The sequence below is a fragment of the Oryctolagus cuniculus genome, chromosome 4 (assembly GCF_051225735.1).
Source record: "Oryctolagus cuniculus isolate XC-2025 breed Fujian yellow rabbit chromosome 4, ASM5122573v1, whole genome shotgun sequence".
NCBI classification, from domain to species: Eukaryota; Metazoa; Chordata; class Mammalia; order Lagomorpha; family Leporidae; genus Oryctolagus; species Oryctolagus cuniculus.
The window spans coordinates 155,537,728-155,553,742 of record NC_142870.1 but is presented as its reverse complement, the minus strand read 5'-3'; the positions used below and the strand labels follow the sequence as shown (position 1 = coordinate 155,553,742).

Sequence of the window (16,015 nt, the reverse complement as noted above, 5' to 3'; positions counted from 1 at the left end):
GGCTGCTGCTGGTCAGCAAGGCCTGTACTGGGGGGACAAGCTGAAGGCAGAATGAAGGTGGCAACGGCAAGCTGAAACCTGCTAGACACTTCTGCCTTTGGAAGTAAACTCGTGGGATGATGACAGCTCCAGATGTAATGTCACCCCAAAATCCCACCCAAGTTCCTTTTAGGCCAACTCTACTGTGGCGCCACACAGGAAAAGAGATTCTGGGGAACATAGCTTGCAGCCTAACCAAGCTGATGGTAGAAGGAGATTCTAGAGTGTTAGTCCGTTTTCATTACCTTTGACTTTATTGCTTCACAGTGTTCTGAATCTTCAGGTGAACTGTGACAGAGGTTCCAAGTGATGTGTGTACATTCCCCACAGGGAGATGAGCCATCCAGGCAGGGGGTTCCCGCCACCACCACCACCACCACCACCACCACCGCCTGGCGGGACAGAGCTGGGGAAGGGTAAAGCAAGGGCAAAGACAGCTTAGCAACTCCAAGTCATCATGGAAATGAACAGTGCTCTAAGGTACAGTGTCTGGACGTTAGTTGGATAACAGATGTAGTCAATAAATAACTGATAGTACTTTTTTTTTTTTAAAGGTATATTGATTTATTCTGAAGGCAAAGTGACATAGTAACTAAGGAAGTAATTCAGCTTCCATTTGCTGATTTACTCCCTAAATGCCTGTAATAGCCACGGCTGGGCCAGGCAGAAGCCAGGAGGCCGGAACTCCACCCTGTTCTCTCACGTGGGTGGCAGGGACGGGAGTACTTAGGCCATCTTTTGCTGCTTTCCTGGGCACATTAGCAGGGAGTTGGATGAGAAGTAGAGCAGCTGGGGCTTGAACTGGAACTCAGATGTGGAATGTGAACACCACAAGCAGTGGTTTAACATGTTGGGCCTCAATGCCTGGCCTGACAGTATTCGTTTTCCTCTAGTTTCTTAGTAATCATGTGAAATCTTGGCCTTCTGTTAGGCTGTGTACACTGAGGAGTGATATATTGCGGTACATTGTACAAAGGAATACTTCCTTCTCTATGCTCTTATTCTGCTGCATTTAAATATAATTTATTATAAATTGAATATTCTGCATAAAAAATCTGAAATGCTCCTAAGCCAAAATGTTTTGAACACCGACATGATGCCACAAATGGGAAATTCCACATCATGAAACCTTGTTTCCAGCATAAACTTACTGAAGGTTTTGCATAAAATCACATTGAGTCTATGTGTATTATTAAGTGTATAAAACATTAATACACTTCACAGAGTTGGATCCTATTCCCAAGGAATCTCATATATGAAAATATTTCATAATCTGAAAAATATATGAAATCTGATACATTTCTGATTCCAAGCATTTCATTTTATGTTGTAATTTATTTTTAATTTTTAAAATTTTTTAAAGATTTATTTATTATTTATTGGAAAGAGTTACACACAGAGAGAAAGAGAGGCAGAGAGAAAGAGAGAAAGAGAGAGAGAAAGAAAGAGGTCTTTCATTCGCTGGTTCACTCCCCAACTGGCCACAACGGCCGAAGCTGTGCTGATACGAAGCCAGGAGCCAGCAGATTCTTCTGGGTCTCCCATGTGGGTGCAGGGGCCCAAGGAATTGGACCATCCTCCACTGTTGAAGCATTTTAGATAAGATATATTCAACCTGTATTATGGCTGAATCAGCATATGAAAGATGATGCATGACATTCTAAGAGTGGCTCTATGTTTGAGAGCTGTACTATGACTTTCCTCTAACTTCATATAAAAAAATGAAGTTCAGCAAAAGCGATTGACTCCAGATCAAATTGTGGCAGTATGGTAAGAGCCCATCAAAGCTCATAAAAACTATATTCTTTTATGAATGTTACCAAAAATAGTAAATAAAATGTTTGAGAGGTAGGTGCTTGGCACATAGGTTAACACATCACTTGGTGATGATGGCTCAAGTACTTGGGTCCCTGTCACCCACATGGGAGACCTGAATTGAGTTTCAAGATCTTGGCTTTGGCTTGGCCTAGCCCTGGCTATTGCCATTTTAGCAGTAGGTCAATGGATAGAAGATCTCTATGTTATGCTCTTTCCTTCTCTCATCTTTCCAGCTTTTTAAAAAAAATTTTTAAATAAAATTTGCACATATTTTATCTAAGATTTAATGGGCTCTGTCTCCGATTTTCAGTCAACTTTCAGTTGGCTTTTTTTTCTTTTTAAAGATTATTTATTAGAGAGGTAGAGAGAGGGAGAGACAGAGAGAGTCTTCCATTCACTGGTTCACTTCCCAAATAGCTGCAATGTTTGGAACTGGGCCTATCTGAAGCCAAGAGCCAGGAGCGTCTTCCATGTTTCCCATGTGGGTACAGGGGTCCAAGCAATTGGGCCATCCTCTGCTGCTTTTCCCAGGCCATAAGGAGGGAGCTGGATCAGAAGAGGAGCAGCCAGACTTGAATAGGTCCCCATGTGCGATGCTGGAGTGGCAGGCAGAGGCTTAAACTACTACACCATAGCACCGGCCCCTCCAATTTTCAAATGGAATGAAAATAAATACCTTTAAAAATTTTTGGGGGGCCAGCACAGTGGCATAGCAGGTAAAGCTGCTGCCTAAGGAGCCAGCATTTCATATGGGCACCAATTGGAGTCCTGGCTGCTCCTCTTCCAATCCAGCTCTCTGATATGGCCTGGGAAAGCAGTAGAAGATGGTCTAAGTACTAGGGCCCCTGAACCCATGTGGGCGACCTGGAAGACGCTCCTGGCTCCTGGCTCCTGGCTCTTGGCTTTAGATTGGCGTATCTCTGGCCATTGCAGCCATTTGGGGAGTGAGTCAGAAAATGGAAGACTTCTCTCTGCCTCTCCTCTCTCTGTGTAACTCTATTTCTCAAACAAATAAAAAAATAAAATTTTTAAAAACAATTTTTAGGGGCTGGCATTGTGGCACAGTAGGTTAATCCTCCTCCTGCAGCGCCGGCATCCCATATGGGTGCCGGTTCTAGTCCTGGCTGCTCCTCTTCCAATCCAGCTCTCTGCTATGGCCTGGGAAAGCAGTAGAAGATGTCCCAAGTGCTTGGGCTCCTGCACCCACGTGGGGGACCCAGAAGAAGCTCTTGGCTCCTGGTTTCGGATCGGCGCAGCTCCTGCTGATGTGTCCAGTTGGGTAGTGAACCAGCAGATGGAAGACCTTTCTCTCTGTCTCTCTCTCTCTTTCTGCCTCTCCTTCTCTCTCTTTGTAGCTCTGACTTTCAAGTAAATAAATAAATCTTAAAAAATTTTTTTAGATATTTGATATATATGTGTTTTGGTGAAAAGAGCTTAAAAGCTTCGTTAGGACCTAGTTTCTTCCCTTCTATATTTGCCTGTCCATTTTCTTTGAGGAGTCCTCTCCCTCCTTCCCCCCACTGATAATCCCCTTGGATGTGGACCCCATGCTGGTAACTCAGAGTCTTCTAGGTCAGTGTCTGTGGTCTCATGATACCATCTCTACCTAGATTAAGGACTAGATTCCTGATTGTGCACTACAAGGGGAGTCTGTCCTTGGCTCCAGTTGATTGGTTAAATTCCTTTTATTAACGACTTGGATGGCACTGTGAACTTTTCCTCTCATAGCTCAAAGAGTAGCTTGCAAATCTTATTCTGTGCATCTTAGCACCTTGGCCTGTTGTAGTTATTGAAGAAATGACTAAATACTATCATAGTTTGAATATGATTTTGGCCCCAAACTCTTCAGGACCAAACACCAAAATTATCACTTAATGACACTAAGAGGATGGAAACCTAATCCAACTATAGTGGTTAGGAGGTGAGGCCTAGTGGGAGGCCATAGGTCATTGATGGTGTGCTCTCAGAAGGTAATTCTTTAGAGGACTGTTAGAAACCTGAGTGGGGCTGATCCTTGCTCTGCTCCCTGGCTTGTCATGTAATCTTTCCTCCACCATTTCCATCTCCAACCCCACTAGATGTTAAGACAATGGGAAGGTCTAGTCTTGGACTTAAACCTCCAAAAATGTGAGCGAAATGAAACTTTTCTCTCGATAAAATCAGTTGCCTTAGGCATTTTGTTGTCATAATGAAAAACTGACTCATGTAGGTATTGGACAACATGGTTGATGAGACTGAACTGTTTATGAAATTGATGAAATTTGGAGATTGGCTTTAAAATAGGAAGCGAGGCCAGATCCCATTTGAAATATACATCTTAGATCTCAAACATACACCTTAGTATACCTGGGATAAAATACGGTTACTTCTCTTAGTATTTGTTGGATGGCCAGTCAACATCATACACATCATTTTCTGACTGGTTGAGTACTCATTATGTGCTTTGTGGGCAGATTATGAAAATCTAGATCAGAATATTGACTTCTGGACCTATATAAAATTTTGAGGAGTCAAAGCAAATTGTAATTATAAAGGCTTGCTTGTAGACACTCTTACTGTATTATTTCTGGTATGTAAATATCTTTTACCCTCTTTGCAGAGTGTTTTGGAAACAGAGGAAGTGGAATTTAAAAAAAGCAATATTTGATTCAGATGTGTGTCTTCCACTTTCAATCAGCAACAAGTCTTCTAAAAAGAAAAAGTCAAAACTCTCGAAAAGAATTAAAGACCAGGAGGAGCAGCAGGCCCATGACCTCATGATCACATTCCCCTGTTCCACATGCAAGCAGGAAATTGATATACCTGGTGTTTTTGGTCATAAAAAGCAACATGTAGCTTTGGCTACGCTGGGTTTCCAATGGATGGGTGGAAAAACACCACAGCTCTCAATGGTTGCTAGTCACAGACAGTTTATAATTTCTAAAGTAATGTCATCTTTTATATTCAATGAAAAAATCCTACAGATAATTAATGATGCTTTTGAGGCACTTAGGAAGAAACAAATACCAGGATACTATAAGATTTTAGATAACATTGACAGGAGCTCCACAATCTCTCAAAAAATCTGTCATCTATTAATTAAAGGAGTAGCTATTTGTGAAGACGGGAATTCTACATGGAGGCATGACATGAATGATAAATACACCATAATGAATAACTTTGGCAATAAACCCAATGTGTGCTTTTTTGGTTTGTTTGATGGCTATTATGGAACTGCAGCAGTCGACCTTGCATCAGTAGAGCTCCCAGTTTTACTCCTCCATCAACTTGCCAAATTTGATCCTTCCTACCAAATGACACCCGAACAGCAACAAATGATCGATTCCTTTCATACCGTGTTTAGAAAAGAATACATAGCGATCGAAGATCTCTTCTCTTCCATACACAAAAGGACAAGAGGGCTGAGGAATGAGTATGAGAACATACACAAAGCCTTTGCAAAAGCATTTTGGAGAATGGACAGACTTTTACGGCTCGGAAGGCAAGAAGTGTCTAGGATTCGATGGAGTGGCTGTTCTGCAGTTACTTGTATATTAGAGGGCAGCATTAAAAATCCTCAGGCTAAAAAAAATTGGAAAGCAGCCAGTAACACTGATAGATTGACAGTCCCTTCTCCGACAACGCCACAGATAGTTTCTGGAGTATTACACATTGCAAACACTGGTATGTACATTGAATCGCACTATATAACAATTTAGCATAAAATTTTTAAATTTACTTTATTTGAAAGAGTTACAGAAAAAGGGACAGAGAGACACAGACAGTGATCTTCAATCCACTGGTCACTTCCCAAATGCCCACAACAGCTGGGCCTGGACCAGGCCAAAGCCAGGAAACTAAAACCCAATTCTGGTCTCCCATGTGGGTGTCAGGAACCCAAGGACAGGAGCCACTACCTATTGTCACATTAGTAGGAAGCTGGAATCAGAAGCAGAGCTGGACTTCAAACCCAGGCCCTTTAATATGGGATACGGAGGTCTGAAATAGTTTCTTAACTTACCTTACCTTACCATTTTTGATTTCTTTCTTTTTTTTTTTTTTTTTTTTGACAGGCAGAGTGGACAGTGAGAGAGAGAGACAGAGAGAAAGGTCTTCCTTTGCCGTTGGTTTACCCTCCAATGGCCGCCGCGGCTGGTGCACCGCACTGATCTGATGGCAGGAGCCAGGAGCCAGGTGCTTTTCCTGGTTTCCCATGGGGTGCAGGGCCCAAACACCTGGGTCATCCTCCACTGCACTCCCTGGCCACAGCAGAGAGCTGGCCTGGAAGAGGGGCAACCGGGACAGAATCCGGCGCCCCAACTGGGACTAGAACCTGGTGTGCCGGCGCCGCTAGGCGGAGGATTGGTCTAGTGAGCCGCAGCGCCGGCCACCATTTTTGGTTTCTAGACCCAAATCCTTCCTGCTTCCAGAATTATTTAGTGATTTACTAGTGCCTAGAAATTTCATTGACCAATTTAAGAAACAATGAATAGCCACAGTTTAACTGCAGATTATAGGCACAAAAATAGTTGTAATTATTTTTCAGAAGAGGCACAGATATAATGTGATCAAAATTTGCATTTTCTAAACACGGTAGCTATGAGTTGTTGATGAAGATGAAAGTAAATCTACTACATATGCTTAGGCTTGAACAATATGAACTGCATTTCACATACTTCCTTTCAGGAAAATGGAGTTACAGATGGAGAGAGGGAGAGACAGAGCGAAAGGTCTTCCATTCACTGGTTCACTCCCCAAATAGCCGAAATGGCTGGAACTGCGCTGATCTGAAGCCAGGAGGCAGGAGCCAGGAGCCAGGAGCTTCTTCTGGGTCTCCCACATGGGTACAGGGGCCCATGCATTTGGGCCATCTTCCACTGCTTTCCCAGGCTGTTAGCAAGGAGCTGGATTGGAAGTGGAGCAGCCGGAATTTGAACTAGCACATTTATGGGGTGCCAGTGCGACAGGTGGTAGCTTAACCTACTATACCACAGTGCCAGCCCTGGAAAGGTTTCTTTTTTTTAATATTTTTAAAATTTATTTTAAAGGGGGAGTTATATAGAGAGAAACAGAGAGAGAGAGAGAGAGAGAGAGAGAGAGAGATTCACCTTCCGTCTGCTCATTCACTTCCTGAATGGCTGCAACAGTCAGGGCTGGCCGGGCTAACGCCAGGAGTCTGGAGCTTCCTCCGGATCTCCTACGTGGGTATAAGGACACAAGCACTTGGGCCATCTTCTGCTGTTTTCCCAGGCACGTTAGCAGGGTGCTGGTTTCGAAGTGGAGGAGCTGGGTCTCTGACTTGTGCCCATATGGAATGCCGGCGTCACAGGTGGAGGCTTAATCTGCTCCACCATAACGCTGGCCCCTGGGAAGTTTTTGATGATTAATATAGTTGCTCAAACTGTTTGGTTATTCTAATAATAAATACATTTGCAGTAGACCATTCTGATGCTCACTGGACAAGTAGTTTCAGTTTCATCACAGAGAGAGTAACACATAATTCATGCTTCTGTTTTATGGGTATGTATTTTTTTTTCTAAAATGTCGGCTGTGTTATTTTAAATTTATTTCACGAAGCAATTGTACTGACAATCAGTGCTTAAGGTCTTAGCCTAGGAGCTTTCCGAAATGGAAATTTCAGAAGTTAAAAGTTTCTGTCAAAGTCATCCTGAGCTCCAGGAGACACTAAAGTAGGATTTCCACACTTAGTCTTCTAACAACTCTCTTATCTGACGATATCTACATAGTGTGAGTTCAGTGTTTCCGATGAGAACATGGACACTTGGAAAAGTGAGATAGTTTGTTTAGGCTCTCAGATATGAGGGAATTGAACTGGAAATCAAGGCCACTATATTAAGTAGCCTCTCGAGGGGATTCCTTCCAGAGTGTAAGGAGCCTGGGCCCCAGGGAGTGGGACTTTGTAGCAGAGATGGTTCTGTGAGGACCAGATACTTACAAATATGTTTGGAATGTCAAGGTCCTTGAAAGTTTCTGTCTGAGCCAAATGTGAAGTTTTCAGATAAAGCAACATCCAGAAGCCAAGTGCGATGTCTGTTACCCTGAGATTCTACATGGCTTCAGAGAAAGCCCGCTTCACAGACTGATAGTTTTCAGATTTCAGGCCAATAGGGGACCTCAGCCATAGCCTTGGAATTGGGACCCCTATTAGAAAATTTCTTTTTTCTGACAGACAGAGTGGATAGTGAGAGAGAGAGACAGAGAGGAAGGTCTTCCTTTTGCCGTTGGTTCACCCTCCAATGGCCACCACGGCTGCCGCGCTGCGGCTGGCACACCGCGCTGATCCAAAGCCAGGAGCCAGGTGCTTCTCCTGGTCTCCCATGGGGTGCAGAGCCCAAGCACTTGGGCCATCCTCCACTGCCTTGCTGGGCCACAGCAGAGAGCTGGCCTGGAAGAGGGGCAACCGGGACAGAATCCGGTGCCTCGACCGGGACTAGAACCCGGTGTGCCAGTGCCGCTAGGTGGAGGATTAGCCTAGTGAGCTGCGGTGCCAGCCAGAAAATTTCATTAGATGTCAGTATCACTGTAAAATTAAGTGAGAAATGGACGCTATCATTAAATGTCTAGTATAGCATGATTCACTGTTTCAAGACTCGTTACCATGTAGTTGGTTCTGATATCCAGATGAAACACTTGGTTGGATTTAATTTTCAGGCTTACACAATTGTTTTAAACTGATTTCATGCAGGAATTCCATATCTTAATAGAAAGACATATACAGGAAAAAATGCATATTGCAAAAGGGAGGAGCTGAGGTCATGATTTATATTACACAAAAGAGTTCTTGAAAACAAGGCATTTAAAATGGGTTTCTTACAGCCAACTGAAAAAAATGAATTTTCACACAAATTTATCACAACATATTTTGTATTTTTTTTAAAGATTCATTTACTTATTTGAAAGTCAGAGTTACACAGAGAAAGGAGAGGCAGAGAGAGAGGTCTTCCATCCGCTGGTTCACTTCCCAATTGGCTGCAATGGCTGGAGCTGCGCCAATCCAAAGCCAGGAGCCAGGAGCTTCTTCCGGGTCTCCCACATGGGTGCAGGGGCCCAAGGACTTTGGCCATCTTCTACTGCTTTCCCAGGCCATAGCAGAAAGCTGGATCGGAAGTGGAGCAGTGGGGTCTTGAACTGGTGCCCATATGGGATGCTGGCACTTCAGGCCAGGGCGTTAACCTGCTGTGCCACAGCGTTGGCCCCATGTTTTGTATTTATAAAGCAAGATCATTGATAGCAAAGAAATTAATTTGTGTGTATGTGAGTGTGTGAAATTCCTGAGGGACTAGTGTTGTCACAACTCTGGAATTTAAAAAAATAATCTTCACTTTATGATGAAACATAAGAATGAGTATAATGATGAAGCTACTGAATAAATATTGAATTTGTGTTTGTGGAAAAAGGTACTCCCAAACTGATATTCTTGATTTTTTGTTCTTAGCACTTCTCATTTATATTGTATTTTATAATTCTTTTGGTATTTTTGTCTTTTACATAATTTAATCATTATAAGATGAACACGCATACACATGCTATCGGTGGGGGAGGGTGGCGGAGAGAAAAGTTGAAATTTTTCTTAGCATATAAGATAAGGTAACAGCATGTAGGACTATTTGAGGACCAAAATGCTTTCCAAAATGGCTGTACTATTTTGCTATCCCAACAATATGGATGAGGGTTCTTATTTTTCCATATTCTCCTCATCTTACTCTTTTAGATCTAGCATTCTTAGTTAGTATGAAGTTTTGTCTTATTCTGATTTTGATTTGCATTTCCCCGATGGCTAATGATGTTGAGCCTTTTCCGTGAGCTTATTAATCATTTGATTATCTTCCTTAGAGAAATGCTATGCTATTCAAATCTTTTGTTTATTTTCAAAATCAGGTTATTATTTATTATTGTGCTGTAGGAGTTCTTTTTATAATCTAGATACAAATTCTTTATCAGATATATGATTGGTGATGTTTCCTTCCATTCCTTAAATTGTTTATTCACTTTCTTAATGATGTCCTTTGAAGTAAAAATGATTTTAATTTCCATGAAGTCCAATTTATCAATTTTGCTGGTGTTATTCTAGTACATTAGGTGTTAAATATAAGAAACCATCATTTAGTGAAAGGTGAAAAAAATTTACATTTGTGTTTTCTTCCAGGAGTTTTATAGTTTTATCTTTCACATTCAGGCTTATGATCCATTTTGAGTTACGAGATAGGGGTCCAACTTCAATAATTTGCATGTGAACATTAAGTTGTCCTAAGACTACTTGCTGAAAAGATTTTTTTCCATTGAATTGATGTTGCTTTCACTAAAAAGTCAATTGATCAATGTAAAGTCTTATATCTAAGATCTCTATGTTGATTCGGTTCCATTGATCTGTAAGTCTAATCTTATACCTTATCCTTGATGCCTCCAGCAATTGGATTCTCCAGCTTTGAAATTTTTAAGTTTGAGCTTCAAACTTTTTCAAGATTGTTTTACATATTCTAGGTCCATTGTTTTCCATAAAATTTCTTTTTTAAAGATTTTATTTATTTATTTGAGAGGTAGAGTTACAGACAGAGAGAGGGAGAGACAGAGAGGAAGAGGTCTTGCATCTGCTGGTTCACTCCCCTAATAGCTCTTGGAGATGAGCTGATCCAAAGCCAGGAGCCAAGAGCTTCTTCCAAGTCTCCAACATGGATGCAGAGGCCCAAGCACTTAGATCATCTTCTGCTGGTTTCCCAGGCATTAGCAGTGAGATGGATCGGAAGAGGAGCAGCCGGGACTGGAACCAGCACCCATATGGGATGCTAGCACCTCAGGCAGAGGATTAATCTACTGCACCACGGCGCCGGTCCCTCCATACAAATTTAAGATCAGCTTATTAGTTGTTAGACAGAGGCCAAGGGGAACCTCCCATCCATTGGTTCAGTCTCCAAATGACTGTAGCAGCTGGGGCTAGGCCAAGCTGAAGCGTGGGGACAGGAACTCAGTCCGCATCTCTCATGTTGGTGGCAGGGACCCAAGTATTTGAGCTAATACCCTGCTGCCTCTCAGGGTGTGTGTTATCAGAAAGTTAGAACCAGCAGCAGAGCACTCTAATAGGGAAGTGTGCATACCAAGCAAAGTCTCAAGTACTATGCCAAGTGCCCACCTAATGCTTTATTCTGTTTGATGTTACTTTAAATATTATTTTAAATCGTTTTTTAAACCAGAGCGTTTATTGCTTGACTGAGTGTTGAAATTCTCCAGATGAACTGGATGCTGCACCAGCTGCCCTCTCGGGTTTAGGTGTTGTTCCTTCATGGAGTCCAGGCCTGAATCTGTGGTATATAATTTTTAGGTGCCTCCTCTGACCAGTCCCAGTGGTAGTTCGTCTTTTAGCCTTGGCACTCCAGTTATACTTTCTCTTGCTCTTGACAGGGTAGCCACATTTGCCACAGGTCGACTTCAGAAGGTGTCGGCCTTGGAGCCGCAGCGGTGGCACAGCGTGTACGTTTTGTGATGCTTTCCAAATGATGACGTTTCCTTCGTCATCTCGCTTCTGCAGCCGAGACCAAAAAGCCCATAGTGTGTGTGTGTGTGTGTGTGTTTTTTTTTTGGACAAGCAGAGTGGACAGTGAGAGAGAGAGACAGAGAGAAAGGTCTTCCTTTGCTGTTGGTTCACCCTCCAATGGCTGCTGCGGCAGGCGCGCTGCGGCTGGCGCACCGCGCTGATCTGATGGCAGGAACCAGGTACTTCTCCTGGTCTCCCATGGGGTGCAGGGCCCAAGTACTTGGGCCATCCTCCACTGCACTCCCTGGCCACCACAGAGAGCTGGCCTGGAAGAGGGGCAACCGGGACAGAATCCGGTGCCCCGACCGGGACTAGAACCCGGTGTGTCGGCGCCGCAAGGCGGAGGATTAGCCTAGTGAGCCACGGCTCCAGCCTTTTTCTAGGATTTTTAAAAAAGATTTTATTTATTTCTTTGATAGGTAGAGTTACAGAGAGAGGGAGAGACAGAGAGAAAGGTCTTCCATCCATTGGTCTGCTCCTCAAATGTCTGCGATGGCCAGAGCTGAGCCAATCCGAAGCCAGGAGCCAGGGGCTTCTTCTGGGTCTTCCATGTGGCTGCAGGACCCCAAGCACTTCCACTGCTTTCACAGGCCACAAGCACAGAGCTGGACCAGAAGAGGAGCAGCTGGGACTTGAACTGGTGCCCATATGGGATGCCAGTGCCCCAGGGGAAGGCTTAACCTACTATGCCACAGCACTGGCCCTTAGGATTTTGTAAGTATGGAAATTTACAGTATATAGCATCATCTACAGTCACTCTGCTGTGTGACAGAAGCACAGAACTTCTTAACCCTATCTAGCTGTAACCTTGTACCCATTAATCAACCTTTCCCCAATCATCCATTCCCTCTTCCTTTCCCAGTCTCTGATAACCACATTTATACACACACACACACACATATGTGTGTGTGTGTATATATATATATATATATATATAAGATTTATTTATTTGAGAGACAGTTACATACAGAGAGACAGAGCAGAAGGTCTTCCATTCCCTGGTTCACTCCCCAAATGGCCACAACAGCTGAAGCTGCACTTGATCCGAAACCAGGAGCCAGGAGCTTCTTCCAGGTCTCCCACATGGGTGCAGGGGCCCAAGGACTTGGGCCATCTTCTACTGCTTTCCTAGGCCATAACAGAGAACTGGATCAGAAGTGGAGCAGCTGGGACTTGAACTGGCACCCATATGGGATGCCGGCACAGCAGGCGGAGGCTTTATAACACTAGGCCATGGTGCCAGCCCCTATTTCTTTCTTTCTACAACTTTTAGATCAGATTTATTCTTGCTTTTCTAATTCCTTGAGGTGCAGTGATAAGTTGTTTGTTTATTTATTTTTTTTTGTAATGCAGGTATTGAATGCTATAAACCTCTCTATTAGTATTGCTACTGTTGTATCCCATACATTTTGGAGTGTTGTAGTTCAATTTTTATTTCAACAAATTTTAAAAACTCCTCCTTGATTTCTTCTCCATTTGATTGGTTAGGAATACATTTAATTTTCATGTAGGTGTGTAGTTTCCAAAGTTTTCATTATTTTTTTCTGGTTTTATTATGTTAAGAAAAGATACTTGACATGGTTTCTGTTCTTTTAAGTTTGTGGGGATTGTTTTATGATATGGCATACGATTTACTCTGATAAATGTTCCATGTGTTACTGAGAAGAATGTGAGTATCGCCTTTGGATGGAAACTAATGCAGATGTCTATTAGGTCCAATTAATTGAGAATGCAAATGTTTAAATCTGCTTATCTTCATCTACTTGAAAGGTAGTGTGTGTGTGTGTGTGAGAGAGAGAGAGACAGAGGGAGGACACAAAGACAAACACACATGAGAGAGAGAGAGAGAGAGAGAGAGAGAGAGAGAGAGAGAGAGATCATCCATCCGCTTGTTATTCCACAAATGCCTGTAACAGCCACAGCTGGGCTAGGTCAAAACCAGGAGCCAGGAACGCCATGTAGTTTTCACTCAATTGGTGTTAGGGGTCCAAGCACTTGAGGCATCATCTGCTGCCTCCCAGGGTGCATTAGCAGGAAGCAGAGTAGCCAGGATTTGAACCAACACTGCAGTATGAGATGCAAATGTTGCAAGTGGTGGCCTAACCCACTGTGCCATAATGCCCTCTATGAGGGCTCAATTTAACTCTGCCATTCATTGGTTTTCTGTCTATGTGATGTGTCCATTTCTGAATGTGGGTTGTTAAAGTCCCCTACTATTATTTTATTGAAGTCCATCTCTACCTTAGGTCTATTACTATTTATTTGCTTTATATATTTGGGTGTCCAATATTGAGTGCTTCTGTATTTATAGGTATTATTTCCTCTCACTAGTTTAAGCTCTTTGTCATCACAGTAGACTTCCTTGGTCTCTTTTCACGGCTTTGGACTTGAAGCTTATTTCATCTGATAGAAGATTACTCTTGCTTTGCTCTGGGTTCCATGTACACAGAGTGTCTTGCACCATCCTTTCACTTTTAGTCTACATGTGTCCTGAGAGGGGAAGTGAGTTTCTTTCAAGCAGTATATAGTTGACTCTTTTTTTTTTTAACCCATTTGGCCAATCTGTGTCATTTAATTGGATGATTTAGCCCATTGACATTTAAGGTAAGGTCTTGGTACTGTCATTTTGATACTTGTTTTGTATTTTTATTATTATAGTTCTTGCTTTCTCCCTCTCTTGCTCGTTACATTTGTGGTTAAGTGTCATTAGTAGTGTGCTTTTATTCCTTGCTTATTATTTTTTGTGAGTCTGTTATAGGTAATTGCTTGTGGTTACTTGGGAGCTTACAAAAAATATTTCTTGGTTATAACAAGCTGTCTTGAAGTGATCACAACTTAATGTTGGTTATAAAGATAGGAAAAGAGACAAACAAAAAAGGAAGAGATGACCTGTCCATAGAGGGCATGGGCCTTAGTTCTAGAAATGGGGAGGAGAGCAGCCTGAGACCAAGTGGAACTCTAGTCTGTGGCCACCTAATAATGTGTGTTAACGTGGAAAGCCCTTTGCGTGTGAGGTCCTCTGCATTATGGGACTGTATCTTTCCTAATGAGCAAATAAATGTTTACATTTAAAAAAAGGACACCCCAACTAGGAACTCTAGGGACCAAAGCTGTGGCACAGTAGGGAAAGCCACCACCTGCAGTGCCAGCATTGCATATGGAGCAGGTTCCAGTCCTGGCTGCTCCACTTCTGTTCTACCTTCCTGCTAATGTGCCTGAGAAAGCAATGGAAGATGGCCCAAGTCCTTGGGTCCCTGTACCCACAGGGGAGGCCCAAATGAAGGCCTTGGCTCCTGGCTTCGGCCTGGCCCAGCCTTGGTCTTTTAGGTCTTTGAGGAGTGTGCAGTGAATGGAAGATCTCTCTCTTTGTCTGCCTCTGCATTTTCTTTTCTGTAACTCTTTAAAATACAAATATAAATACATGTTTTTTTTTTTTTTTTAAAAAAAAACAACTCTGTATTTGTTCTCCATTCCTCTCCACATTTTGATTTTTTTTTTTTTTTGGACAGGCAGGGTGGACAGTGAGAGAGAGAGAGAGAGCCAGAGAGAAAGGTCTTCCTTTGCCATTGGTTCACCCTCCAATGGCCGCCACGGCCGGTGCGCTGCGGCCGGCACACCACGCTGATTCGATGGCAGGAGCCAGGTACTTCTCCTGGTCTCCCATGGGGTGCAGGGCCCAAGCACTTGGGCCATCCTCCACTGCACTCCTGGGCCACAGCAGAGAGCTGGACTGGAAGAGGGGCAACTGGGACAGAATCCGGCGCCCTGACCAGGACTAGAACCCAGTGTGCCGGCGCCGCCAGGCGGAGGATTAGCCTATTGAGCCATGGCGCTGGCCTGCATTTTGAATTTTTGATGTACATTTTTCTTGCAAAATTGTTAGCATTTTCATGCAGTGACTATGGATTTTTTAGCCTTTTTAGTAAAGATTTAAGTGGTTTACACCCCATGTTTATCACAGCAGAGCATTCTGAATTCGATTGTATAGTTAGTCTTCTATCTTCTGATACTTTCTTCTTCTCAGTGTCATTTTCTTTCATTTTGAAGAACTCTCTTTAGCATTTCTTATAATACAGAAACAATAAGTATAAATTTTCTCAGTTTTTGTTTGTCTGAAAATGTCTTCATCTCCCCCTCATTTCTGAAAGATAGCTTCGCAGCACGGTAGAATTGGCTGGCAGTTTTTCCCCTTTTGTACTTTAAGAGTCTCATTCCACCATCTCCTGTCCTGTGAAGTTTGTTCTGAGTCTGCAGTCAAGAAAAACAGGGATCCCTTTATGTGTTATCTGCTTCTTTGCCTCTCTTTATCTTCAGCCTTGGAGTCTTGGGGTAGACTTAGTTGAGTTGAATTTGACCGGTGACTTTTGACCTTCTTGTACATGGATCTTTCTCTAGGTTTGGGAAGTTTTCTGTAAATATCTCTTTGAATATGTTTTCTACCCCTTTGGCATTCTCAAGTCCTTGAATCCTAAGAACTCAAATATTTACTCTCTTCATGTTATCCCACATTTCCTGTAAGCTTTTTCATTTCACTTGTTTTTTTTTTTTCTCTTTCAACTGTGTATTTTGAAATAGACTGCTTTTGAACTCACCAATGTTTTTTTTTTCTATTTGATCTAGCCTGCTACT

General features: G+C 42.7%; 1 protein-coding gene and 1 pseudogene across 1 annotated transcript in view; one reads left to right on the top strand and one right to left on the bottom strand.

The window, feature by feature from the left end:
* The first annotated feature begins 496 nt into the window (after window positions 1-496).
* PP2D1 (protein phosphatase 2C like domain containing 1) overlaps window positions 497-16,015 on the top strand; it is a 33,436-nt gene continuing 17,917 nt past the window's right edge. The window contains exons 1-2 of the mRNA XM_002716193.6: window positions 497-519; window positions 4,457-5,520. Of these exons, the coding sequence (XP_002716239.4) occupies window positions 497-519; window positions 4,457-5,520 (1,087 nt within the window). The remainder of the gene's footprint in view (window positions 520-4,456; window positions 5,521-16,015) is intronic.
* LOC138849398 (large ribosomal subunit protein eL37-like) lies at window positions 11,051-11,367 on the bottom strand (annotated as a pseudogene).